The sequence below is a fragment of the Nanorana parkeri genome, unplaced genomic scaffold (assembly GCF_000935625.1).
Source record: "Nanorana parkeri isolate BGI_ZX_2015 unplaced genomic scaffold, ASM93562v1 scaffold133, whole genome shotgun sequence".
NCBI lineage: Eukaryota > Metazoa > Chordata > Amphibia > Anura > Dicroglossidae > Nanorana > Nanorana parkeri.
The window spans coordinates 2,044,448-2,072,003 of record NW_017306401.1 but is presented as its reverse complement, the minus strand read 5'-3'; the positions used below and the strand labels follow the sequence as shown (position 1 = coordinate 2,072,003).

The following is a 27,556-nucleotide window of genomic DNA, read 5'->3' as shown; positions in this document are numbered from 1 at the left end:
TTGGACTTGGGTGCAGACATCGCCGGCTTGGCTTCTTCCTCCATTTCAGCCTCGGCGGCGTGCAGCAACTCCCCTCTCTGTACAGCCGGCGTTTTCGTGGCGAAGGGCGGAAGTGACGAAATGCCGCAAACGGAAGTGACACTTCGTAACTCCAAACGAGGCTTGGAACGCGGAAGTCCCGCCTCCTTGCCCTCCACCACGAGGCAAGCTCCACAGAGCACCAGACAGGGCAAATAGCCCGGGGGAAAGATAGGCTGAGTGTCTACCCTTAGGTTTGGGAGAGACCCAGCTACCTCTTCTATGGAAACAACCTGTGTACCACAAGAAGGTAAGGCTCAGGAATCCAGTACCCTAGCAGAGCCCCACAGAGGGTGACTGCTGACCTCAAGGCCATCCAGTCGGGACAAAGAAACAAAACATTGCGCTGACCCAGACGGTAAGAAACACAATCGGAAACTGAGGGACTAGGGGGGTGGGAGGGGTTTTTAACCTTGTCCGATTGTGTTTCCTGTAGACTGAAGATCCAATCATCTCTCAGGTTGCTGTCCTGGAAGATGATTGGAGAAATGTGTGATGAATAAAAACAAAAAAAGGAAGGAGAACGTTAAAGCAGGACTCCAGGAAATGTTTTTTGTTTAATTAACCCTTGCAGTGAGGCTACCCACGCACTGCAGGGGTTAACTGCTCGTTTGTGTCTAGTTGCTAAAATAACAAAGGTAAATTAACACAAAGCTCCCAGCCAGCCAGCCGCCTGCAGCCAGTCCCCTCCTCCTCCACAGCAGATTGGAATGTTGCTCAGCATCCTCACGTCTATACACAGTGCATAGAATGTGATGATTTACTGGTTCCAGGGATCAGTCTATGAAGATGAGTATTTGTTTTTTTTAACCTAGACGCAAAGGAGTAGTTAACACTTGCAAGTACAGGGGTAGGGGTAAATAAAAATTCCTGGGAATCTGCTTTAAAGTGTATCTAAAGACAAAAGTTTACCATGTGTGATCTGAACAGATATAGAGGGGAAGTGTTTCTATTGTGTTTACAGGAGAGAAAGTGAAAGGAAATTTGTTCAATGGAACGCAGACAACAAAAAACAAAGCTGACTTTTTTTTTTCTTTTTCCACTCGTCACTACACTACCCACAGTTAGACAAAGATTCCGCTTTAGTTATAATTTAAAGGAGAAGAACTATGAGGCGAGTGATTTACACTCATAACAATGAAACTGTCACAGGTCAGCTCTACAGATCGGGAAGTGAGTGAACGCATACCGTCGATCGCCCACTTCTCGATCATCTCCCTGTAGAGAGCGATGACTGTCAGTCATGGCTCCCTGCAGTGATTCCTCTGCTATATACTGAGTTTTGGGTGACGGGAGGACGTGGCCCTTAAGAGAATATGGGATAAAAAGGTTACCCCAGTTGTAGCCATTGAGATGCTTGCTTTAATTTTCTAGTCTAGAACGAGTGGCGGACTAACTGGCTCCTAAATCGAAAGAATAACACTCATCCAATAGTCAAATACATTTTGCCATTTCAGAGTAACACATGAGAAAGAAAAAAAAAAAAAATCAACAGGAGCAAATGGGGGGAATTTATCAAAATTGGATCAGACAACATGTGGAGCAGTTGCCCATGGCAACCAATCAGCTTCTATCTTTCATTTTTAAATCTCTACTGAATAAAGTGAAGAAAGAAGCTGATGGGTTGCCCTGGGCAACTGCTCCAGATTCCGCCCTTTCCCACTGTGTTTAATCATTACCATTTTAAGTCCCCCAAAAAACAGGCATCAGGAAGAAACATCACACAGTTATGCCCTATTAAGTTATCACCTACATGGGTTTTTATTTCCTTAGCCACGCTAGAAAATTAAGCAGTGGGCTTCATTTAGTTCAGCCACTTTCCGCATTTTAAAGTAATGTGTATGAAAATATTAAAGCTGAAGTCCAGGCTAAGCAAATATTGTCTAAACAAGGCATGTGTATTCTCACTGAAAGAAGTTAATCCCACACTGCAAGGGTTAAGTGCTCCTTTTTGTCTCGGTTCAAAAATAAAGTTGTACTCACAGAAGCGCCAAGCCGGCCAGCTGCCACAGTGCTGCCTCCAGCCTCTGTCCTCCTAAGCTGCCAGCAATTTTCTGAGCATCCTCACATCTATGTACAGTGTATAGAACGTGATGATTCATGGGACCTTAGATCACTGCAGAGGAGGGAGAGAGAGTCTGGAAGGGCCGGTATAAGAACAAGCCGGCTCCGCAGCTCTGGTAAGTATAACTCTTTATTTATTTTTTAGCCTAGACAAAAACAAACAAACAAGCAGTTAACCCTTGCAATGTGGGAGTTAAAGTCTTCTGTAGTCCTTTAACCGACTCCCGGCCGGCCGTTTTTGTTCCACGGCCGGCCAGGAGGCGGTTAAATAACTCCATAAAACGTCTTTTTTTACTGGATGTAACAGGTCGTGTAAATACGCTGTGTTATCCCCGCCCATTTGCGAGCGATCACGACCAAATTTTTTTTTTTTTAAAAGGCAGCGATGCCAGTTTACATACAAGCGATCCACCAGCTATAGAGCCGGTGGATCGCTTGTATGGGGTGCTCATCGGAGCGCCCCCCTCCCACTGGGCCCGGGCTCTATAGCTGGTGCGAGCCCGGGACCAGCATGGTGGCTCTCTGACAGGGGATCAGAGGATGATCAGTACACGATCTCCCTCCGGTCCCATCTTCGGTGTCAGAATGCAGAAGTGATGCATATTACATCACTTCCGCATTCTTGGGTCACTCTCCAGCTTCAGAAGCTGGAGAGAAGCTGATGAAGCAGAATTAAAAAAAATAAATAAATAAATCACACATGAAAAAGAATTTAAAAAAAAACAACTTTTTTTTAAGTCCCCACCCATACATAGACGCGTGCAAACATGTGCCGGGTGCGCATACGTGCGAAAACGACAATTGCACCCATTACACCGCAGTGAGAGCAATAATTCTAGGGCAATCAATCACTGATAACACTAAACTGATCAGCGGTAAAATCTTTTAAGGCGTCGCCTATGGCAAATTTTGGCTATGCTATTTTTTGTTCGATTTCGCGGGCGCGCGCAATTTTAACGTTTGACATGTTTGGTGTCTATTTACCCGACGTGACCCGGCCTTTTATATTTTACCAAAAAAGTTGGGTCAAAATAATTGTTTGTTTTCTAAAATAATAAAGGGAAAACCATTTTTTTTTTTAATATTCAGTACTTTTTTTGTTATATAAAAAAAACAAAAAAAAACCCCAGTGGTGATTAAATACCACCAAAAGAAAGCTCTATCTGTCCCCAAAAAAACGGTATAAAATTTATTTCAGTACAGCGCTGCATGACGGAATAAACGTCCTTTGTTACTACTGAGGAATACTGTATATATAAATGAAAGTTTTTCTTCCCAGAGCTCAGCTTTAGGAAGGATCAGAAGGGTTAGATTGTGTGTCAGGTTGTAACTGCTGTCTATGCTTCCGTTGGGAGATTTTTCATCCTGTCTCAGTGACGAGACTTCTCAAGCCAGAGTAAACGGTATACCAAACACAAAGGATTCTTCCTTCAGATGTCATCATACCCAGACATCGATTGTTCAAGGAGCTTGTTTGTTAGAGTTACTTAGAACACTGACCATTAAGGGTCATTTACTAAAACATTTAGAAATACCGAAATATAAATGTTTCCCATTCTGTCTACAAGGGTTTATTGGACAACCTGGACTTCGGGGTGTCAAACATGCTGTGATATTGTCAAATAATACTAAATGTTTAATATTTCAGTTTTTGGACCATCACAAAAGATCAACAGAAGGTCTTTGCACAGGAAGATGGGCTAGAGCAGGGGTGGCAAACTCCGGCCCTCCAGCTGTTGTGGAACTACAAGTCCCTTGAGGCTGTTTCACCACAGCTGGAGGGCCCGAGCTTGCCACCCCTGGGCTAGAGAGTCAAAGAAAACTTACATTGCTACACTGAGAGCAAATATGTAAAAAAAATAAAAAATCCCCCCAGCTGTCCTAGACACCTTCCAGCAACCTCTCGGGGAGGCATATGAGACCTGGGCAGTGGCAAGGACCCATTCACACTTCTATGGCCTGTTGCAGCACCACAATGTGTACTGCGCTAAGGCAGACCATTCATCATGACAAAGAAAGTATCATACCTGAAGGTAACCGGTGAGTCAAGCTGCCTCTTGCTCTATGAAATGCTTGTGTCAAGCACATGCCTTGCGGGGGGGAAAAAAAATAATGTATTAAACATGTTATACAGAGAGTCAAAATAAATAATAAATAAACATGAAGAAATAAGCAGGTAAGTAAAGGGGTTTAAACTTTGAGAATAATCTGCCAGAATTCTATATTCTGGGACATAACCTCAGCAGTAATTAATAGGTACTGGAACCACAATTATAGCATCTGGACCTTGTCCCTTGGTGTAACCAGATTATTCCATTATGTTTACTCTGCAATGGAAAAATTACATCTGGAACTAGACTGGTTGCTACGGGCAACTAAGGCTTTAAACTGGAGACTTGGCTCCTACAGATATTCAAACATTCTCCAAATCAAGCTTGAAATGGACATATCAGACAAACATTGCCTGATGTTTGCAAGTGCCATAAATCACCCATCAGCATGAGTTCTTTGATGGCCAATGTAGGATAATGGAAACAACAAAAGCAGAAAATGGCGAAGGGTTATAAACAATTTAATTCCAAGGGCTATAGAATGCCAGTTTTAGGCCCCGTTCACATTGAGCGATTTATCGCGCGATTTGTGCAGCGATATCGCTCATATTCCCACGCGATATCGCTCTATGTAGCTTCACCAATACATTTCAATGTAGCTGTTCACATCTCGTCGCTCAATATCGCTCAATATCGCTTGTAGCTCGTCGCTGTAGCTTGTGGCTCCTACATGACCCTTTTTTCTGCGGATTTGCCGCGATTTGCTGCCATAGACTTTAATGGTGTCGCGCGATATCGCACATACAGTCAGCCCATAGACTAGAAAGAACTGAAATATTAGACTCGGCCAAACATACACTTTCATTAACTTAGTATGATCAGTATTAGGGTGCAATCAACAAACATACATATAAAGTAACCTGAAGTGCCTGTCAGCCAAAACATTGCCTAAACCGGCCGGCAGGGCCAGTTAAACTGTAGCTTGGCAAGGGAGGTAATTCCTGATTAAGGGTGCCCACACACCGTGCGAATTTCGGACAGTTTAAAATTTGCACAGTGTGTGGTGCTGCCTGCACCCTTTCGGTCAGCATCCCTTGATCAGCTGATCGAAGGAGCCGGCCAGAAAATCTTTCTCACGATCCGTACCAACGAACCGCCGGCTCTGTTCGAGTATTCCGACAGCTGAACGAGCAAAATAGAGCAGTGTTTGGCCAGCCTAACAGTGGAAAGCCAATATACGAAGCACACACTGTCATTTTAAGCATGTGTTCTAATGAGGTGCTGGCTTCACCTCTGTCCAAAATGTAAGCCGCAGCGTACCATAAAAAACAAAAGGCTGTGTGCCCAAATACTTGTATTAATAGCTCTGTTCAAACAACAAGACTGCTTTAAAGAAATCACATAAAACTATTCTTTCAGCTGGACTCTAAAAGGGATCTTTCTGGAATACACTTAAACCGAGAGTGGATATGTTTTTCAGCTGCACAGCATTTAGTTAGCCTACAAACATACATCACGGCTTGAAGAATGGGTCTTTGCATAGTTATTTGCAATCTCTGCTTCACGGAATCACTGAAAGTAAACACTAGAACTAATGACAGCAAAGCTCAGCAACACACGTGGCTTGTTCCAGGATATGGGGGGGTTTGTCAATATTTGAACCCCTGACCATCATAAAAGCCTGAGCAGTCTGCCCACATCAGTTACTGTCCTTGTCTTTATTCTCAGGAATATGTACATTCTAGTTTGCTCTCTGTAAATGAGAAGTTGGCGAGGTCAACCTGTTAGGCAGATGGCCTGCCAAGTATGTTCCATTAACCACTGCGTACAAAAAACAAACTATCCAATACATTGAACTTTATGCAAGGCAAGGTATTTAGAAAAAGCAAGATCTCTTAGGGGTCATAGCTTTGGGGTAAGGAAGAATTCTGTTAAGAAAGCCACTTTAATCTTGAAGGCAAAGTCACTTCATTAAGTGCGGACTCTGAAAATGGGAGTAGTCTAAAGATCACATGAATTAGATGGTCTCTTTATTTCGGGGAAATACTTTGACATGTCACCCAGAGCACTGCATATTCTTGTAACACTGCTCAGTTACTTATTATTGGACTTAGTCTAATTACTAAGCTGTCATATTAATATATGAAACACGAATTCGGATTTTCTTTATACATTGTACTCTGCACAAGGTTAGAGTAAGCATCTGTATGAAATCAGTTTTCTGTCAGCAGATATTTCCATCAATACACAAGCTAAATATATAAGGGGGTATCAAAAAGTAATGCCTGTTGAGATATGGAGAAGTGAATACTCATACAGTTAAGCTGCCATACACTCATCTATTTTATTGTTTAAACTGCAGGCTGAACAAATAAAAATAGACCCGATTCCTCCATCAACACTAACAGCGTGTCGATCGAGGAATCCTGCTGTTTACATTGTATTCTGACAGGTGCCGCCAGCCCGTCAAAATACTCGAACAGAGCGGGCACCTCACTGGCTGCCAGCTCTGATCGCATGATGATTTTCAGACAGAGAGAAGCTGATCGAAAGGTTGCCGACACCGGCACACGCTGTGCAAATTTCGTCTGGTTCCTCAAAAAAATGGCTGAACTTCAAACAGTGTATGGGCACCTTGAGCCTACAAATTCATCTACTCAGAATTACACATAGACCTGATCCCGTTCAATGCATTTGCGCCTTCGTTTTACACAATGATTTATATATTGTCTTACTGCACTCCTTACCGGTATACTTCAACCCGCTGAAGCCAGGTGGGTGCTAGAAGTAACCATGGATGGCACCATGAAAAGACTTCAAAGTAGGGATGTCCCGATACCATTTTTTCAGGACCAAATACAAGTACTTCTTCCCCGCATGTACTTGCCGATACCAATTACCGATACTTTTTTTTAAAGGGGCAGGTGACTTTAAATGATCCATAATGCAACTACATGTTACGTACTATGGATCATGATTTAACCTATTCATGTTAGCAGGGGAGAATTGTAACTCTATTGCTGGTGTGTAGTGGAGGTGTGTGCTGTATCTATGTACTACATATACAGTACACACTTCCAGTACACTGTAGCAATAGATTTACAGCCAGCTCTGTCCCAGCTTAACTCACTCACAGTTTCACTCCGATCCCTGTGCCTCATGAGGTGCCTCTTGTAGTCTCGGATCGCGTCTCGGTGCTCAGCTTGTTGGAGGCGCTCTCAATTCTGCCCTGCTAACATGAATGGGTTAAATCATAATCCATAGTACATATACAGCACACATGTCCCGTACACTGCAGTAATAAAGTTACAATTATCCCCTGCTAACATGAATAGGTTAAATCATGATCCATAGTACATAATAGTACGTAACATGTAGTTGTATTACGGATCATTTCACCCATTCATGTTAGCGGTGCAGAATTGTAAATCTATTGCTGCAGTGCATTCTATATGTACTGTACATGTACTACATATAGAATGCACTGCAGCAGTAGATCACACAAAAAACTAAGCTGTTGCCTCGATCACGGTGCCTCACGATTTTTCTCACAAGTGAGGACGTCGTTGGCACTGAGCTGGAGAGGAGTCGCGTTAATGCTGCTCCGGTGGGCGGCACTCCAAGTGGGGTCCTGCCTGGAGCGTCGCCCACCGGAGCAGCAGTGACGCGACGCTCGGCGCGACGTGGTAAGGAATACAAAAAGTGACAGCCTCTCCAGCCCCGCCGCCCGTACATGCTGCGGGTGGCAGAAAGGTGGGGAAGGAGCGGCACTATCTCGGGGTGGGGGGGGACCGCTTCTTCCTCTCTGCCCCCCTCCCCCAACAGGCGGAATGCCAGGGCCCGGTCGCAATCGCGACCACTGCGTCCCTGGTATTACCGCCGGCGCTGGAATTAGTAGTCCTGTATAGCTGGTGGTATTCTGCGTTCCTGTATAATTATTATACAGTTATGCAGAATACCACCAGCTATACATTTTACATAAAGTCAGCATACCACCCCCCACGGTCTCCCATTCCCCATCATTAGGACCCCAGCTGGAGCTCCGCCCACAGCAGTGACGCAACGCTCCTACGCACAGACCTGCCCACCACGGAAGGTAAAGTAAAAAAAAAAACATAGCGCAAGCTTCGGCGCTTTGTATCGGGGCATTTTGACAAGTACTTGTCAAAATGCCCTGTATCGGGCCCGATTCCGATGCTAGCATCGGTATCGGGACATCCCTACTTCAAAGTAAAACAAAAATGTCACCAGCACTCCAAGATAGGTGAAATCAGTCCATTGATGTCTCAGCATGTCATCAGTGCAAGTACTTTTGGGGACTCGCAGGCCATCCCTTCATCAGGTTTAGAATGACAACCATCTTGGAGTGCTGGTAACATTTTTGTTTTACACAAGCCTCCAATCCAGTTTGGAAAAATTTAGCATTTTGGCAGATGGCATTTTGACGGGCTAGTGTGAACAGTAATCTCATCTCATCAGCCAACACCCCCCACCCAGTCTACTTCTTCCACAAATAGCCACCGCCCCTTGTCCATTAACACTTCCTCCCTCCCACCCCAATACCTGTTACTGAACAGACAACCAATGATCCCAATTGCAATGTTTTACTCCAATGCCAAAATATAATAAATGTACACTTTTTTTATGAACATGTCTACATTTATTATTTTTTATTCTAAATATGGAATTTACCTTTAAAGCTTTAATTGCTATCACTAGGTGATATTTATCACTGTTTGTGCTGTAAATTATTCATTAATCATTAACATAATGCATGACCACTGCATAACAATACAATCCTCTAGAGACAGATATAGTTAATGAGTCAGTTCCTCCCTCTTTGTGTATATTTAGCTGCTTCAAACGATAGGATATATCTGTCTACCTGGCAACTCTGCTGTGCTATACTCAAGCGACTTGGAAGAATAATTACCCAGACAGAACCTCTTCAGATGGGGAACGACCAAATTCACCATCATTTATAAAAAGCTTAATAAAGAACTGGGGGCTGACAAAAGGAACTTGTGTTTAACCTTCCAATTAAACATTAAATAATTGTTTTACCATATGTTGCTACTTACACACATTTTACCTTTGCCACAGACAGAGGCTCTTTTACATTGTAGTTCTAAGCATACCTACTACCCATGCTGACGGAATTAAAACAGTTTTCAGTACGGATATGAGAATTATGCAGATGGGTTATGGTGCCTTGTGAAATGTACAAGCTCTTGACCCAAAAATACACAAGGTCAAAAAGTAATGCCTCCATGTCTAATTTGAGATATATTACAGTGACTGCATCAGTGACTGCATGTTCATGTACCATGTTATAGAGGTGTCCTTACCCCAACTAATTCTTTTCTTTTTCAGAATGAGGGCCGGTTCACACCACAAACAGTGCGTTGTAGAGCAGTCGGGCTCTAGAACGCACTCCGGTCAGCTCCCTGCGTTCAGAGGCGGGAGGAGGTGTGGCGGTGCATTGAAGTCAACGGCATCGCAGCCACGCCCCCCGCACGCGTGGCACATTAGTGCCTGCATTCCGGTTCAGTGTGATCTGCAAAAACCGTAACACAGGCACTAATGTGCCACGCAGTCGGGCAATCACACTATGGGCAGCAAGGGGGTGCACCGACACACCTAACACCCCCCACCCCCCAGGGAGCCGGCCGGAGTGCGATACAGTACGTTCCGGAGCCCGATCACTATGGAAAACAGTTTGCGGCGTGAAGCGGACCTGAGTGATTAAAACCATGGATTTTAGCTGCAGATCCATGGTTCTAATCACTCAATCTGAAAAAGAAAAGCATTAGTGGGGTAAGGACACCTCTATAACATGGTACATGAACATTCAGTCACTGTAATAGATCTCAAATTACAGACATGGAGGCATTACATTTTGATTGACCCTCGGAATTGTCTCAAGACATCTTGCAATATTTTGTGGATATACGATAAAGTCCTGAAACAAGCATTCAGATTTGGTCCCCGATCGCCCTAGCCTAAATATTGGGCCTTTTCAAGGAAGTTTTGTGATCTGGACCACTGTTTGCAGATAAAGATATTATAATAGTAAATTATTAAAATAAGAAGAAGAAGAATAAAGAACTCTTAAGATGTATTATAATCCCAGGAACTTGACCTATACTGCAGAAGAAGCATATTTTGGAACACACTCCAGCCTACTCACAGAACGATAAAAAAGTGTCAGGTCATTGATGAGTGCAGAAAACAGTAGGTCCCCCTGCACTCCTTACAGCGCTTCCGGTCCAAGTGAAAATAGTGGTGCTTGCAGTGACAATCATGGATGGCGCCGTGCACAATAGTCAATGAACAATAGAAATCACCAGCACTCTGTAAATGAAATTTTTTTAAAGTCCATTTATTTGGACTAAACGTCACACATCGCATAATGCAACGTTTCGGGACCACGCAGGGTCCCTTCATCAGGTCATTGATGAGGTCATCTTTCTGCTCAATTCAGCTCACCTGTTCTCCTTTTGTGAGCACATATGCACTACAGCCGAGCCTGATCCTCCCTGCCACACAGTACAGGGAATTTAAGTAGGGTAATGTCCAGACAAATTCAGTTCCACTAGTTCAAAATACATTTCTTTTAAAGGAATACATAACTTTTTTTTTTTTTTTAAATGTGCCTGGAGTCAGCATTTTGTATTGTCCTTAAACCCAGGGCTGACACTTGATTTTGTTTCTATTATGGTCTGTGTACCCATCTAGAATTATTTATATTTACTTGGCTTAGTCCCCATTCACACTGGGCTTTAGGCTGCGGCCATGGATTCTTGCAGGCAGGAATCCCAGGTGTGTCCGTACAGATACATTACAGATGCGGCCGCTGTCATCCTGTCAACTTAAACCGGCTCAGCAGCCGCATCCGTCAGCGGCAGTCCGCTTGCAATCGTACATGCAACAATTACCTTCATTTCGGGATAGGTGATTTTCCCTGGACGCAATCTGTCTGTGCCCAGACTACTTCTATAGAAGATATTTACAAAACAGTGTTCCAGTTTTAGAGGAAAATAACAAGCTCTTAAGCCAACTTGAAACAGGATAGATTATTTCTGGATTCCCACTGATGTCATGCTTGTTCAGTGTTTTTCTTACGGCAAAACATTGAAAATAGATTGTAACAAATACAATAGATTCCTGCAGATCTGTAGTGGTCATCCCAGAGTACTATGCCTCCTCTCTGAAAACTGTACGTGTGTGCGCTAGTGTGACTGAAATCTGCAAGCTACCGGCCTGGATAAGCTTTATAAATACTTTTACAACTCTTCCACTCTTATGAAGTTTATTAATCGATTTTGAAAATAATCGTTAGCTGCAGCTCTAAACACTTCTTCTACATAGTACTCAGAAATCTCTTCTGACCAGGCCATACTGCAAATCAACAGAAAACTAAAACTGGGCGTAGAAATAGTTAAACCCACACCTGAATTAAATATTAGATGGAAGTGACTGAAATAAATACTTACAACCCTTTCTTCAAAATATCATTGACTTTAATGTAAAGGTGATCTGGGTGGCTGTAGGGCCACCCAGTCACCCTCCATTGGTTCCCAGTTTGTTCATCTCATCCTCTCATGATGGAGAGCGGAAGGTCATAGAGGAACATTTGTGCGAAGTCCTCTGCAGTGTGAACATTAAAGCGTTCTGAGCATTTCCAGGTTGAGAGCTGTTAAAATTATGTCTCCAAAAACAGTACCTGTAACCTGCCCAGAGCTGTGTGTGTGAGAGTGAGAGAGAATTTTTTAGGGCTGTAGCTAACGATTATTTTCATAATCAATTAGTTGGCCGATTATATAACGTTTTCAATCGTCGATTTTAATCGACTAAATCGATTAACTGTTGCAGCTCTAGAATTTTTAAGCAATTTTCTAGCCAAAAATGCAGATTTTGGACTTTTGAGGAAGAAAAATAATATGCTCCGGAGGTGGTTAATCTAAAAATGTCTATAAATGACCTTGACTATTTAAACCACTTGCACAATAACAATATGGCAAGGGTATGGTAATATATTGAGGCCGATTAAAGGATTTCACAAATCACTTCACTTCAATTATCCAATCATTTGAAAGGAAAATCACTGCTTACTTTTTTATTTGCACGACTGGATAATTGAAATGAATATTCACACACATTTTTATGTGAAAATATTGAAATTGTGTAGTAAATGTGCCTCTTAGTATATGTTATAGATTATGTAAGACTCCTACTGGGTATTAGAACGATATTTTATCCCGTAGGAATAATCCAACAACATCCATAAGAATTCACAACCTTTTTGCCGCCATATATGTTTGTCATTAATTTAGCTCTGGGATATCGATTTTCTAGGATCTCCAACACCTTTTATGTTCATATGACACAGGGGACATTTTAGTAGAATTTTACTATGCAGTTGGCTGATTTAACAGAATACTTGAAAAGAAATTAGACAACTGACATACCATCAATCAGACCAATCAATACAGGTTCATAGGAAGTACAGAGGTTAGATTGAAAAAAAAAAAACAAATCATCAGATAGATAGATAGATAGATAGATAGATAGATAGATAGGAGACATATCTCTAGAGAATACCATAGTTAAAAAATTTCCAAAATGAATGATTATTAACATTGTACGGCAAACCTAAACCAGAGAAAAGAAAAACAAAAAGATAGATATACCACACAGGTCAACATTGACTTTCATCGTAATGTTTGCCGCAGTTATTTACATTCAGCATTCCAGTGTCAACGCTGGCTCTAATTACCGCAGCCACTTCAGAATTTTACCCAGAGTGTCGTGGCCGTTTCATGTGACAGTTTCTGCTATTTAAACTCGAATGGGACAAGCCACTGACTAAGCAGTGTGTCACTATACTCCCTTTCATGCACGTTTGCTGGAGTTTGTTTTCCGCGTTTGGCGGAAGATGTTTTACTATGCACTTGCAGTCTCACTCCTGCCTCCAGCTGTCCAGTGCCTTGGGCCTCTCTCATGCTCCAAGTCCTTGATACCTGGCACCAACCCTCCTCCATGTCCGCAGGTACCTGCTGAGTGACCTGGGGATAGACAGCACCTAAGCCTAAACTCCCATGAGGAAGTTCCTCCAAGAACACCAGCTACTCCTGACATTCCACTTGCAAGTCAATGCACAAACAAGCAAGGTCCACATCTCGGTTTTGTGACAAAGGTCTACAGCACACTTAGGTGATACATTAGTCTTGGACCACCTTTCACAAAAAATTAAATAAAAAAAAAAAAATCACATCAGCATACAGTTCTGCATGCGGATATGAAATCATTCATTACATTAGTTATTCTTTTTCCCTTTTAATTAGAGTTTCTCCACTTCCTGGTCCTCCTAGACATCAGGGATATAGCCTGTGCCTTATGCTGGGCACACACCTTACAACCATCGCAAGACTTTTGTCTTGCAATGGTTGTAAGGTACTTTAAAAAAAACGTACGATCTGCCTATCTTGGACAGGCAGATCGTACTTGCGATGATCGCAAGCCGCGCCCCCTGAGGGGCGGGCTTCCGATGACCGCAATGCCGAACGGTTGCAACAAATTACAGCAATACATTATACAGCAATGCCGAATGGCAACAGGCTATAGAGGACTACATATCCCAGCAATGCATTATACATCAATGCAGAATAATATGAAGCTATATACTCTGTGCTGCTCTGGGGTGCAGGCCTGATGTCTCAGGGGGCCTGTGCGGGGTCTCACCAGGGGTCCAAAATGGTCTTGCGGGCGGGTGGAGTGGTTTCAGGAAGAAGGAGACATGCGTCTAGTGCTATAAACAAGCACCTCGGTTCACAGGAAGGCAGCCAAAGGTCCCCCTGCTTGCTGGCAGCCTTCCTGTAAACTGCAGTGCCTGTTTACAGCGCCGCTATCGGCACTACGTATTGGGTCATTTTCACGAGTGCGAATGACGCCCAGTATCGGCACCAATATCGTTGCATCCCTACCTGGTACCATATGGGAAAAAAATTAGCATTTTACCTTTGCAGAGTGGGGTGGGGGATGAGAGGAATTGTGTATAATAAGAGTTTTGCCTTAATGCACATAATGAATGTTATGCTTTGCATTATCTACTGCTCAGCATGTGTCCTAACAGAACAATGCTTGGTTGTTGCTTGTGACGTACTTAGACTTCCTTTACTACATATTCTTAAGGAATACTTATACAGTATTATCTTTGTCTTAAAACTAGTCATGAGACCATCATGAGTGCTGTGTGTGCTCTATATGTCATGTCTGTGTACATGTCTTACGACTGATTGGTCGGAACTTTGTCTCTTTGTTTGTATGCATATATAAAAAGTTGACTGTTTGGAAAAACCTTTCAATATTGATCCACGGCACTTTGTTGTCACGGCTCTTTATTCCCGAGTACTGGCAGGACAGACACAGAAATTAAGCCCATCAGGGGGGTCTTGTAGGAGTCTGTTATTTCTGTTATTTCAGTTCCCCTGAGAGTAGCATTAACCATTTAGTGACTAGTTGTGACATTAGCATTCTAGACATAGATTTTTGGCCACTTCATACCTTGCTACTGCATGTTACCACATATGCATTAACATACTTTGCATTAAGGCAGTCCAGAGCAATAGGCCAAAACCGAAGCGGCACCTTTTTAAATGTTTATTTTCATGTTGGATGCAGTGGGGAGGATTAGAGCCCATTGAGCTGTCAGTAGACAGCTCAATGGTAGTAGACTAGGTCTATTTAGTAGACTAGGGAAAACATAGAACGCCTATCAAATACTTATTGCAATTATGTCCCTGTTAGAGATGTTCCTTCATTTCACATTTGGTAAAACCATTGTTTTAAAAATGACGGCAAGGGAGCGAAAAACTCTGTAAAAGGAGGAACGGACAGCAGCATAGTCAGACAGGGCTCTAGTCTTTGCCTACTCTACCCCAAACTTAAAAAAAAAAAATTGTTTGCTGTACTTACACTTTAGGGCCCATTCCCACCAGTAGGAGCACATTATGGAGCACACAAAATGCACCAAGGCTTTTCCCTTGTTATAAGTCACAGCCCAACGAGCCTAATGTGAACAAGCCTTTAAAGTCTATTTCTGAACAACCACTGCACTGCAAGGGTTACTTGCCTACTAATGTCTAAGGGGCTTGTGTAAAGGACTTTTACTTACCTATTCCCCCGATCCTGGAACTGGATCCAGTGAGTGCCGACTGCGAGGGAGAAGGGTTCAGGTAAATAAAAGTCCTTTGCTCCAGTGACCTACATATTAAAACAGCAGTTAACCAAAGCAGTGCAGGGTGACCACAGTCCATTTGTTGCTGCCTGAAGTTCTCTAAGGACAGGAAATCTCGCAGCATTTCAAGGCAATGCATAGCAGTGAGAAAGTTCTCAGCTGCTTTACATCCAGTACATGACAGTCTGACCCCAGGGTTGGATTGATCTTCCTGTGGAGTGAAATTTGAATATTCTCGTACGAGAATCGAGCAGTGTATGGGCACCTTAAGACTCTGGCCGATTAAAGAGTCATGAAAATGTGCACACAAATACATCATCGCAGCACCACTAATGCTAATCACTTACAATAAGGTGGTAATGGGCTTTAAGCATATTATTGTTTAACCCCTTAAAGGCCAATTACGGGATTATTCCGTCATGGTTGTCCGTGCCATAAGGACCCATGACAGAATAATTCCGTCATGGGTCCTTAAGGGTTTAAGCTTCCCTGTTGCACTATATGATAACATTTATATACATATGTCACATCAAAGTAAAGCCCTTTTTGTCCTTTACAAAACTGTATATGTGTTGGTGCAATAAATGGGAAAGATGGAAATTGCAGTTGAACACACACACAGCAAAAAGACAAGCATCTGAAGCTTGGTCCTTAAAGGGGTTAAACACTTAAAAACCACATGACATTTATAACCATAATAGTAACAGTGATCAGGGCAGCTCTACATCGCTTTTACAGACCTGTAAAAAGGTACCACCGTCTACCCCCTTATGTGGTTCCCATGCTCTCCTGCTCTTCCAGGGGGGGGGCCCAGGACCACAATAAATGCTGTCAGGATGGCGAGCAGGAGCAGATCAAGGAACATCTGTTCCCCAATCACCTGAGCGATCACTTGAAACCAGTTCAGAGCTGTCAGAATGCTGGCTGAACAGCTGATCATGCACAGTCTTTTTCATGATGCGTGGAGTGGATGTCTCTATAAAAGAGAACCTAAAACAGTAGAAAGGCATCATGGCACACTCACAAACCAGCACGTAAAACAACTTGTCTCACCACTAAGGATAATAACAGGGGTCTGCAGAGGATGTGAAAGCCGCACTGCCGCGCCAAGGCACATAGTGCGGTCCTAACTCTAAACTATGAGAGTCTCCATCTTGGAGCACATGGGGGCAGAAGATTTCAAATTGGGTGCAGGTTTGTCAGGAGGAAGCCCGACCTCCTTAAAAAGGCACAGGAACACACAAGGGATCCCGCACATCCCAATGGCAGCTGAGAACCCCCATGCGTCGCTGCACCAAATCGGTCAAGCAAAAAAAACGACAAACGCACTCAACAATTCGTCACCAGCTATACAGTAAGGTGCACACGAAATGGGCTTTGAACAAGTATACAGAGTGTTTGTTTTACCTGATGACTAGAACAGTATTAGTCAGCTGGAAATAAAAATGGCCTAAGCCAGCTTTTGACACACAACAATGAAACACCAGTAGTTAAGGTGGCTTTGTAAACTGGCAAATAGTGCTAGATAAATCTGATTATGTGACACTGACACTATATATAGTACACAAACACAAATTAGAGAAGTTGCGCAACATGCTATGAATAGCTGAGAAGCATAACAGATAAAGAATCTTTCAGGGGTCAGACGGTTCACTTCCAAATAATCTGAGCACCATATACACTATATGACCTGCTTGTTAGCCATTTTATAGAAATCAATGTAAACAGCAATATAACAATTTAACAGAATAAATCACAATAAGTAAAAACCTAGAACAATATAAAACCCTTTGAAACATACAAAACTTCACACATAATTAGGGCCCATTAACACCAGACGCTGCACTTATCGGCACAGCTTCTGGTGTGCCGTGCCATTACACAGTGCAGAGTCCCTGATCCCGGCACATTGCACTGTTTTGTTCGGTAGAACTTTATTGACATGTCAGAAGTGACATTTCATTCAGTTCTACAGGTACAGCGTGGTGCAAGGTGGTTGTATTGCGTTGCTGAAAAAAAGTACAGCATGTCGTACTTTTTTTCAGAATAGACTAATGCAATCCCATCACAGCATGGTGGTGTGAACTAATCCTGTCCAAGGCAAATTGCCTTGTGTTGTGTTTCCAGTGCAGCCACAACACATCTGGTGTAAATTGGCCCTCAAAAAATGGCAAACTGATCATACACTGAACTTGGTAAATGAGACAAAGCCGGGTTCACCTTAACCCCTTCAAGACCAACAACGTACAGTGTACATCGCTGGCATCGGGTCTGTTTAAACTTGTAAAGCAGACTGTCGGCTTTACAGTAGAAGCGATTCCGGCGACTCAGCTGTCGCCAGATCGCTTCTACGGGCTGGTGAAGGGCCCCCCCACCTAACACCCCCGCCATGTTTCCCTTGCTCCGTTACCCCTCCTACTGTCCCGGGACCAGCTTCTTTGGTGTCGGCAGGAAGCTGGTGAGGAGATCCATCCCCTCCCCGTTCAATGAGACTGGGAGCGATGCAGATTGCATCACTTCCGGTCCCATAGCTGTCAATGCTGGGCTCCTGAAGCCGAGCTGTAAGCTATTGAAGTGCGATCTTCACCTAAACACGCGCCGGGTGCGCCTATGTATGACGACGAACGCGCTACACATGTTGGGTATCACCGCGCATGCCGGAGTGAGAGCAATAATTCTAGGACATCTCTAAACTGATGACCTGTGAGGGCTTTTAAAGTGTCATCTATGGAATTTTTGGGGTACTGAAGTTTGTGGCCGTTTCACGGACACACACAATTTTTAACCTGGGCATGTTGGGTATCTATTTACTCCTTGTAACCTCATCTGTTATATTTTATTTTGAAAAATTGGTATTTTATTGTGTTTTGGGGCATCTACATAAATTTTTCACTAAATTTTGGGGTTTGATGAGGAGTTGCGCTAATATCGTGCAACTGCCACCATTTTATTCTATAGGGTCTTGGCTTTCAGAAAATATATAATGTTTGGGGGTTTTAAGTAATTTTCAGGCCTAAAATGTGGAATATAACATGGGTGCAAAAAATGAAAAAAAGGCCTCAGTCATGAAGGGATTTATGAAAATTAACCCTTGCAGTGGGGCTACCCCACTGTGCTCATTTTGGTGCTTGCTTTGGTTTAGTAATGAAAATAAAGATATAACTCAATTGATCCTCTGTCCTGTCTGACTGCTAGATTAGTCCGCACAGCCTCTTCTCTGGGGGGTAGCACCACTGCAAGGGTTAATTTTTCTAAATCCTGAAGTTCTTTAAAGTTTAACTCCAATGTAATATATTTTTCAGTTTTACCCCCCTATATTAAAACAGAAGTAAAGCCAAACCTTTTTTTGGCTATAGTTCTCTTTTGAGTCACAGGAGTACACTAACTAATGTATTCCTGTTAGGGCTGAAAAGATTATTTTCCCACCATTTATAATATTTTATTTAATATAATTGTAAGCACACAACGCTTGAATAGCTTCAGCCAGGGAATGACAGCTGCCGGTGGCAAGATTCCACAGATGGCAGCTGAATGTAAATACAGTAGGTACTGGGTTGGTGCAAAACCCAGCCTGCTATTGGCCATTTCAAATTAGGATAGCCAATAGCAGGCTAGACAGAGAGATAGCGGATCCAACAAACTAATCGATAAGGAGAATAGTTGGCAACTAATCTCATAATTGATTAACCGAATAGTTTGTTGCAGCCCTAATTCCTGTGACCCAAAGTCCGGTTCAGTTCGATCTGCAAAAATAGTGCTTGCAGCATTTTTTCCCAATCACTCAGGTCTTGGTATAGAGCCGGTGTATAACAGCTGAAGTGTAACAGGCCAGCTTCACATATTAGCAAGAACAGATTTTTCTCTCCCAATACTTCCTCTTTCAATAAAAAAGTCCCCAAGCTTTACGTACCCTCTCCACACAGGTCCTGGTGAGCAGAAGAACACTGTGCCAATGCCTGCAAGTCCAGTCCATTGCAGACACACCCCCTTCCCCATGGATTCATTTTCACACAGACATGGCTCACAGTACTACAGGACTGAGTGGCACTCATTATCAAGTGAGCGGCGCTCAGTCCAGGAGGAATACCTGCCCCCTACCAAGGCAGAAGTGGAAGCTTCCATAACATTATTGGACAGAATAGAAGACTGCAGAAAAAGGTATGTATATTTTTTATGGCTAAAAAAAAAGACCTGAGAGGGGTGGGTGGCGGGGTCTTCATATAGCTGGAGGTCTGCTTTAATCAAGCAATAATATGCTAGAAAAAAAATCATTATTAATTTTCTTTGCACACTATTGAGTATACAAAGTGCTACACTTCATTTACTTTGCTAATTGAACAGTCTCTATTCCTTTAGTAAATCAACAGCAGTGAGTCAATTGACTTTACAGACAATGAATTCCTGTTGGGAGGACAATGATCGGACTGGAAAACAAATGGAGAGGGTGAAAGGGCAGAGATACCACTGTACCCACCCAGATCAAAGATCATTTTATATCTGGAAGCATATTTAGTCAATTATGTAAAGGTTGTAAGTTACAGGTTACATTAATACACCTTGAAGCACACAAAAGAAAACTACATTTCTACTGAAATAAATTGCCAAACATTGAATTCCAGCTTCTTGGAGTTACGGAGCACACAGAAGTTCTAAACCCAATCACTAAAATCTCATAATGATTACCATGTGTCATTTCAATATCCATTTAAAGACTTGTTCACACCATTATCCAGACCAGATCAGGATGCATTACTGCAAATGCGTGTTTTTTTTCATGCAATGACACTTTTTATGTGTTCTGGTGCGTTTGTTTATTGTTCTCAATTGGCTTTGCTAGGGGTTTCCAGTGGGTTCTGGTACATTTACATGCGTTTTTGTACATTCCGGTAAAAAAAATACAGCATGCTGTACTGTTTTACAAAGCTCTGGAACTGAACACAATGGAGTGAACTAGTCTCAGTTAAAACCATTGGAATTACTGTGTATGCATTTTTGGTGCAGATAAAAAACAAACATTCAAGTCTGGATGTGAATCGTGAAAAGTAGAAATCACCAGCACTCAAATGTCGTTGATGTCCATTTAATCGGACCAGTCGTCACTGACAAAACCAACGTTTCGGGGCCGCAAAGGGTCCCTTCATCAGGGTGACAGTGTTACATTGTCACACTAATGAAGGGACCCTGTGCGGCCCCAAAACGTTGGTTTTGTCTGTGACGACTGGTCCGATTAAATGGACATCAACGATGACATGGACATCCGTGATTGTCACTGCGAGCACCACTATTGCTGCTTGGGCCGGGAACGCTGTGAGGAGTGCAGAGGGACTCACCATCTCCTGGATGTGAACAGGCTCTTGAACTTTTTAAATCTACAGCTTTCAATAAAACTATTCTGCCATGAAAGTTCTTGTTCAGGCACTTCCTGTTGCAAGGTGACAACATCCTAGGACACTTGGTTCCAGTGGAGATTACAAGCAGTGCCGTCAGCGCTCATTGTGTACGCATTTTTCCGCCATTGTCTCCATCAAAAGCTGGTCCAGAGCAAAACCATGCAGCTGCATCTGGAGTGCATGTATGTAGGAATGTTGGTGCTTGCACAGATTCATGCATGTACATGTATTTGTCCCATGTAGGCCAGCAGAGGCCAGAGTGTCCATACCAGACACTCCATCCTCAGCACAGCACAATAAGGTCGAGCCTGATATAATCAAAAACTCAGCAATACAGAGCTCTAACTGGACAATGCACCGGTCAAACAAACAGGAAAAGCAGTTGGGCGGTAGACACAGGACTTTTCAGAAGGAGCATATCGCCAGAAAAAGGTCACAAATACTGTACTTTACTGAATTACACCCATGGTTCTATAGCAAACAGAATGTCATTCACTTATGGTTTATAGGGCGAGTCCACTTTCTAGGGCTGCAACTTATGATTATTTTCATAATCGATTAGTTGGCCGATTATTTTTTCAATAAATCGGATTTAAAAAAATTAAATAAAAAAATACCATCCTTCATTTAAAATAAAATGCAGTGTTACAAACAAAAAGTTGCATGCACAATTTTTCTGCAATCGTAATGCACTGGAACGCTCAGCATTGTGGTACCCTGCGTTCCAGTGCGGGCGATCACACTGTGGGTGGGAGACGCGTTAGGGGTGCCATTGACATGAATGGCACTGCAACACACCTCCCGCAGCAGAATTTGTCAGGCCGAAACCGAAAATGACTTTGTTCCCACCATTTATAATTTTTTTCTTGTAATAATTGTATTGTAAGCACAAAACGCTTGAATAGCTTCAGCCAGGGAATGACAGCTGCCAGTGGCAAGATTCCGCAGGCGGCAGCTGAATGTAAATACAGCAGGTAGTGGGCTGGTGCAATAGCCGGCCTGCTATTGGCCATTTCAAATTGCAATAGCCAATAGCCTCCCCTTTTTTGATTGAGACGAAAACTTCTGGGTACGTCTGGTGAGCAGCAGCAGCAGCGGAGGTACGGGGGGGGGATTTTAGAATCACCGGAAGCAGTCTCTTCTCCCCTCTCGTGCCAGCTACAGCGGTCTGTGAAAGGGACACAGACAACTGCAGCCAGCGCCAGCAGGGAGAAAACACTGCGGCCGGTGACTCTGAAATGCCCCTTGTACCTCCGCTGCCAGCAACTAATCGAAAATCAACTAAACGATCATGGGAATAGTTGCTAACTAGTCTCATCATCGATTTTAGATCGCGATTCCGCCCGTGTAATTGAACACGGCGCGTTGTGTGCCGCGCAGATGTAACACCACTGAAATCATTTGGCCGCGTGGCAACTAGCACACGATCCCGGGACACGCATCCCAGGTGTTGCTCAGGTCTGAACCTAGCCTTAAATTCAATGAGGCCAGTTCACACCAGCGCGTTGCATTTAGCTGCACTGAAAAATAGAGCATTGTTTACTTTTTTTAAAGATTACAAAGTGTAAACATCAACAGGGTGCCCACTCTGCAGCGCTGACCTGTGTGACAGCACGCTGTGGAAAGTGCAGCAGGTGGAATTTTTTCTGCATACACCAGTGTTTTGATGTGAACGGGGCACTTAGAAAACAATTGTTGTTGCGCCCTAGTGGTGACCAGCTGCTGAAAAATGTCAGTCACTGCTACTGGTGTGCACAGATCCCGACACGGTAGCCAAATAAGCTAGCAGCCTGTGGAAGGAAAAGCGGAGGAGGACACCCAGCAATTGTAGGGGGGATATACAAACTCCATGCAGATAGTTTCCTGGTTGAGATATGAACGGAGAACTCCAGTGCTGCCCTGTGTATACACATATAATGCAGAAAGGAAACAATGCACATCAGCTAATGATACACTGGACCAGGAATAGATTACGGAGAGTAGAATAAGCACAGGGCCCATTGGCCATGGATGAAGCATAGGGCCCATTGGCCATGGATGAAGCACAGGGCCCATAATCCGCTGCCTTCCATATGTACATCGTCTTGTCATCGCTTACATAAATCAGCCTACCCAGCAGAATCAGCACCAGAACCCCTCCCCCACCACAGAGAAGGCTCAGCCCGGGTCACCTACCAGCTCGGCTCCGCTCTCTCCCCCTCCGCGGCCTCACTTCCCTCCAGGACAACAGCGCCCGACCGGAGTCCAGGGTCACCTCACAGCTGTGACTTTTCACGGACAGCACCGAGCACAGCACCGGTGGAGCGGACGGCTGTACAGGCTCCATTGTATCGCTGGGACAGCGTCTGTAGGAGGTGTCATACCCCGCCGGTGCTCGGCCCCCCTACAGACATCACTCACATGGCCCCCTCCTGCTCAGCTAGCGGTCCGCGACTTCCATTGTCTGCTCGGGCAGCTTCGGAAACCCCGCCTACTGCGTCACCCCGTATGCAAATGAGCGACGAAGTAGGCCGAACCTCTCAGAGAGAGCGAGCGATATAGAAAGTTCAATGGGATAGGGAAGTGGGTAGAGAGAGCTGTGTGGGCAAGGAGGGGGGATACCAAGAGTGCAGAGGACAAGCTCCCATAAGCTGTGAACTCTTATTATTCACATTGAGTGTAGAAGAGGGAAGCACAGGCATGCTGGGCATCTGAATGCTCACATTAGTCCAGCCTGAGGGGACAGATATTTCTTCACATGTACAGACTGCTTGCTGGGAGGGATCCTTTTCAACGCTGCTGGCATCTGATTCTGTGATACCGATTTGTAAAGTATATCTAGAGGCAAAACGTTTTTTCCTTATGGATAGAATAGGAACGGGTTAAAAACACTTGTTTTTGCTTCATTAGTAGGGATGAGCTCTGGTTTGGTGTGAGCTTGAGTTCATCTGAACTGGAAGGAAGCTGTCAGCTGGGGTATTCCCCATCATGCAGCTGCATGTAAACAAAGGGGCGGGATGCTGGTGACATAATTGACATATGGCAATATTTGGATCATACATTGACCAAATATGTCACCAGCATTCCGCCCCTTTGTTAACACATAGCTGTAGGGCAAGGAATGCCCCAGCCCGAGCTGATTGGGGTGGCACTGGCAGCTTCCTTCCAGGTTCAGACAAACTATAGTTCACACGAAACCAGAGCTCATCCCTACCCATTAGAGCAGGGGTGGGCAACTCCCATCCTCCAGCTGTTGTGGAACTAAAAGTCCCATGAGGCATTGGAACACTGATAGTTACACCTGTGACTCCCAGGGACATTGTGGGGTTTGTAGTAAAAGCACAGCTGGAAAGTCGGAGTTGCCCACCCCTGCATTATAGAGATGACCCTTTATTCCCTGTCCCATAGACTCCACAGGAAGCCAGAGGACATCTTTCCAATGCACAAAACACATCAATAAAAACCTGGCAGTAGTTCTAACCCCTCGCCATTCTATTCAAATATAAAAAAGTTGCTGTTCTGGTTGAATGAGATAATTAGGTAATTATAACAACTTCATAAACTAATAAGGAAAGAAAAGATTTGTATAACAAATGTACTTCATAACCTCCTGTTCTATCTCACTGATATTTATTGCTAGCAGTGATGTTGCCATAGCAGACGATGATGATTTCATCTGAAAATAACCTTCCAGTATAACTAAAGGCAATACTTTTTTTAGTTTTGGATAGAATGAAGAGGGATTAGAACCCATGGTAGGTTTTTATTGTTGCCTGTGTCCCCATTATGAAGATTTACCCCTCTATTTGTCCTTGTGACCATTATTACTGAAAATGAAAGGAAATTTCAAAGTTTGGGTTGTCACCAGAACAGGAATACATGGGGACTCTTCCAATAGGGACACTAGTTCTGGTGACAACAGGGATTTTCCTCTCTGGAGGGATTTCATCTGACTTCCTGTTGTGGCTATTGGACAGGAAGTAAAGATAAATCTCCACAGTGGGTCACAGGTAACAACAAACAACTTTTTTTAACCCTTCCTTACTTCAAAGTGTTATTAAAATGCCTCTTGTCAGGGGCGTAACTAGAAATCACAGGGCCCCATAGCAACATTTTGTATGGGGCCCCTTTGATCTCTAGTTATACCCCTTCGCCGGGCTCCACCTCCTCCTCTGATGCCAACCTCGGGCCCCGCCTCCTCCTCCACTGCCGGGTGCAGCCTGCTCCACCACCGCTGCCGGCTCTCACTGACTCAGCAGCGGCTGTGGAGAGGAACGTGCCACTGCACAGATCACTGTCAGTGATCTGAACAGCGGCACATTCCTCTTCACAGCCGCCTGTGACAGCCAGCAGCGTGAGATGCCATAGCGACCCATGCGGCCCGCAGGGCGTCAGGAATGTCCTGGCCGGGCCCCCCTGTGCCCTGGGCCCCATAGCGGCCGCCTGGGTCGCTATGGTGATTGTTACGCCACGGCCTATAGTGTTACGGACCTCAGCACTTATGAGGGCTGCTGTGTCTTTTTCTTTCAAAGCCTGTAGATGCATTGTACTGTATTCCATCTGTCAAAAAGGACACGCCACCAGTTCCTGCTTTAGGCCCCGTTCACATATAGCGACATACCTTTTGCAGCGGATCCGCACGGCCGGGATAGCGCGACTTTCGGGGCGAAGTTCCAGCGACTATCCAGCGACGGTAGCGCGACCTTCCCCGTCGGGCTCCATAGAAAAAAAGTAAAATCGCGCAAAATCCGCCGAAAAAAGGGTCCGGTAGAAGCGACTTGCGACCGCGACGAGCGACATGGAGTTAAGACAGCTCCATTGAATAACATTGGCCGGCGACTTCTCGCGATATCGCGCGGCGGAAATCGCGCGACAATTCGCTATATGTGAACGGGGCCTAAGGGTGGCTCCAGCCTCTAGCAGGGTTCTATGGAGCCACCTCTGCATGAGTGCTACTAGCTGGCACTACAGCCCAGTGTCGGCGTACACATACATAGAGTACAACAAGCCTAAAGCAGCAGGTTACTCCCATGCTCCTCCCGCCTTCTAGCAGGTTGAATGACAGCAGCCTGAGCCTGCACTATCCACTGTTTACTGCTCAGTGTGTGCGCATTCTCTACCCCGAAAGTTCGTGAAGCGGTGAAGAGCACTGTGAAACCAGCGGTGGTGAGCACTGTGAAACCAGCGGTGGTGAGCACTGTGAAACCAGCGGTGGTGAGCACTGTGAAACCAGCGGTGGTGAGCACTGTGAAACCAGCGGTGGTGAACAGATCAAAAAGTAAGGGTTAAGTAAAAAATATTCAATAAACAATGTACAGCGGAATGATTCACGCATTAAACAGAGTTGAATAATTAACAAAAAAATGGAATAGTTTAATGCTACTTTAACACTAAAACAATATTTGCTTTGCATACACAAGTGGTTTTTTATACATTTGCATATGAAATAGGTACGCCAATCAGGAAGCCGGATGGTGTGTAATGACTCACTGCCCAGGTTATCCTGATTGGTCGGGAACCTGGCCAATCAGGAAGCCTGCTGGCGAGTTATTACCTTCCCCCTGGCTTCCTGATATGCCAGAAAGCCAGCTCCATGCTTCCTCATCACCTGGTGATGAGGAAGCATGGCGCTGGCTTGCCGGCCAATTAAAGGGGTTCAAAACCCTCCGTTTCTTTTGCCTATATCTCCTGCTAGCTAGCAGGAGATATAGGCAAAAAGTTTTTTGTTTTTTTTAAACCCGCCTTAACAGCAGTTTACACTTACCTTGTTGTCGATGCGCGCTCCCGTCCGAGAATCCGAAACTGCTGGGGCGGCCGCAAAGCATCTTGGGGCGGGCGCATGCGCAGTTCGGATTTTTGGCCGGGAGATGAGCAGAGGTGCAAGGTAAGTCTATTGACGCATGCACCCGCATGCAGACACCGCTGGATCAGAAGTGCTAGCAAGGACAGAGGAGTCAGCGCTGGATCGGAGAGCCGCCGCACCGCTGGAGGGACAGATGAAAACATCAGAAAAGAAGAAGAAGATTTAATTAAGAAACATAATTTAAGGTAAGTGCTGACATTAACATTGGGGGAGGGAAAATTTTTTGACTTTAATGTCACTTTAAGGAAGCCGGGCGTGTAATGGTCGGGAAGCCGGCCAATCAGAAAGCCGGACGGCAAGTCATTAAACGCCGCCCAGTGGCGTCACGAGGGGGTGCGGGTGCCACCATTGGATGGGTGACACCAAAATGACTGGCAGTCATTTTGATGTCACCCCCTATGAAAAGTCAATGAAAAGACAGTGTCAGGAGAGAGGAGGGGACCCGGCGGCATACCTCATCCCGCTGGGTGAACGTCCCTCCTCTCTCTGCTCATCTTGGTCCACCACCAAGATGACCACCGGCAGGCGTTAATAAGATGACCACACATGTGCGACGACGACATCGTGGGGTGTCACCCCTTCTCCGCTCCAGGTGTCGCCCGGCCACGGGACGCTCCTGACGCCGCTCAGCTTCCCAGCTAATCAGGAATTTAATGGGACTTGCAGTATTCGGTATCGGTGAGTACCGCAAAAAAAAAGAAGATCAGTACTCGTACTCAATACCGAAAAACCAATATCTGTGCATCCCTAATATGAAACAATACACAAATCAATAAAAATGTGGAACAGCGACCAAGTAAAAATGGGAAATTGGTAATCATAAATAACCTTCAGGGGGTTATAGTAATTACCCACATATGTGTATGCTGAAAATATACCATAGAATCTGTTT

The 27,556-nt window shown here is 44.3% G+C and overlaps 1 protein-coding gene across 1 annotated transcript in view; it reads right to left on the bottom strand.

Annotated features, from left to right (window-relative positions):
- Positions 1-23,325, bottom strand: part of CERK (ceramide kinase) — a 70,364-nt gene extending 47,039 nt beyond the window's left edge. The window contains exons 1-2 of the mRNA XM_018553895.1: positions 22,998-23,325; positions 4,170-4,232 (exon numbers count right to left, since the gene is read on the bottom strand). Coding sequence (XP_018409397.1) covers positions 4,170-4,232; positions 22,998-23,148 — 214 coding nt within the window. The 5' untranslated portion in view covers positions 23,149-23,325. The remainder of the gene's footprint in view (positions 1-4,169; positions 4,233-22,997) is intronic.
- Positions 23,326-27,556: the final 4,231 nt, after the last annotated feature.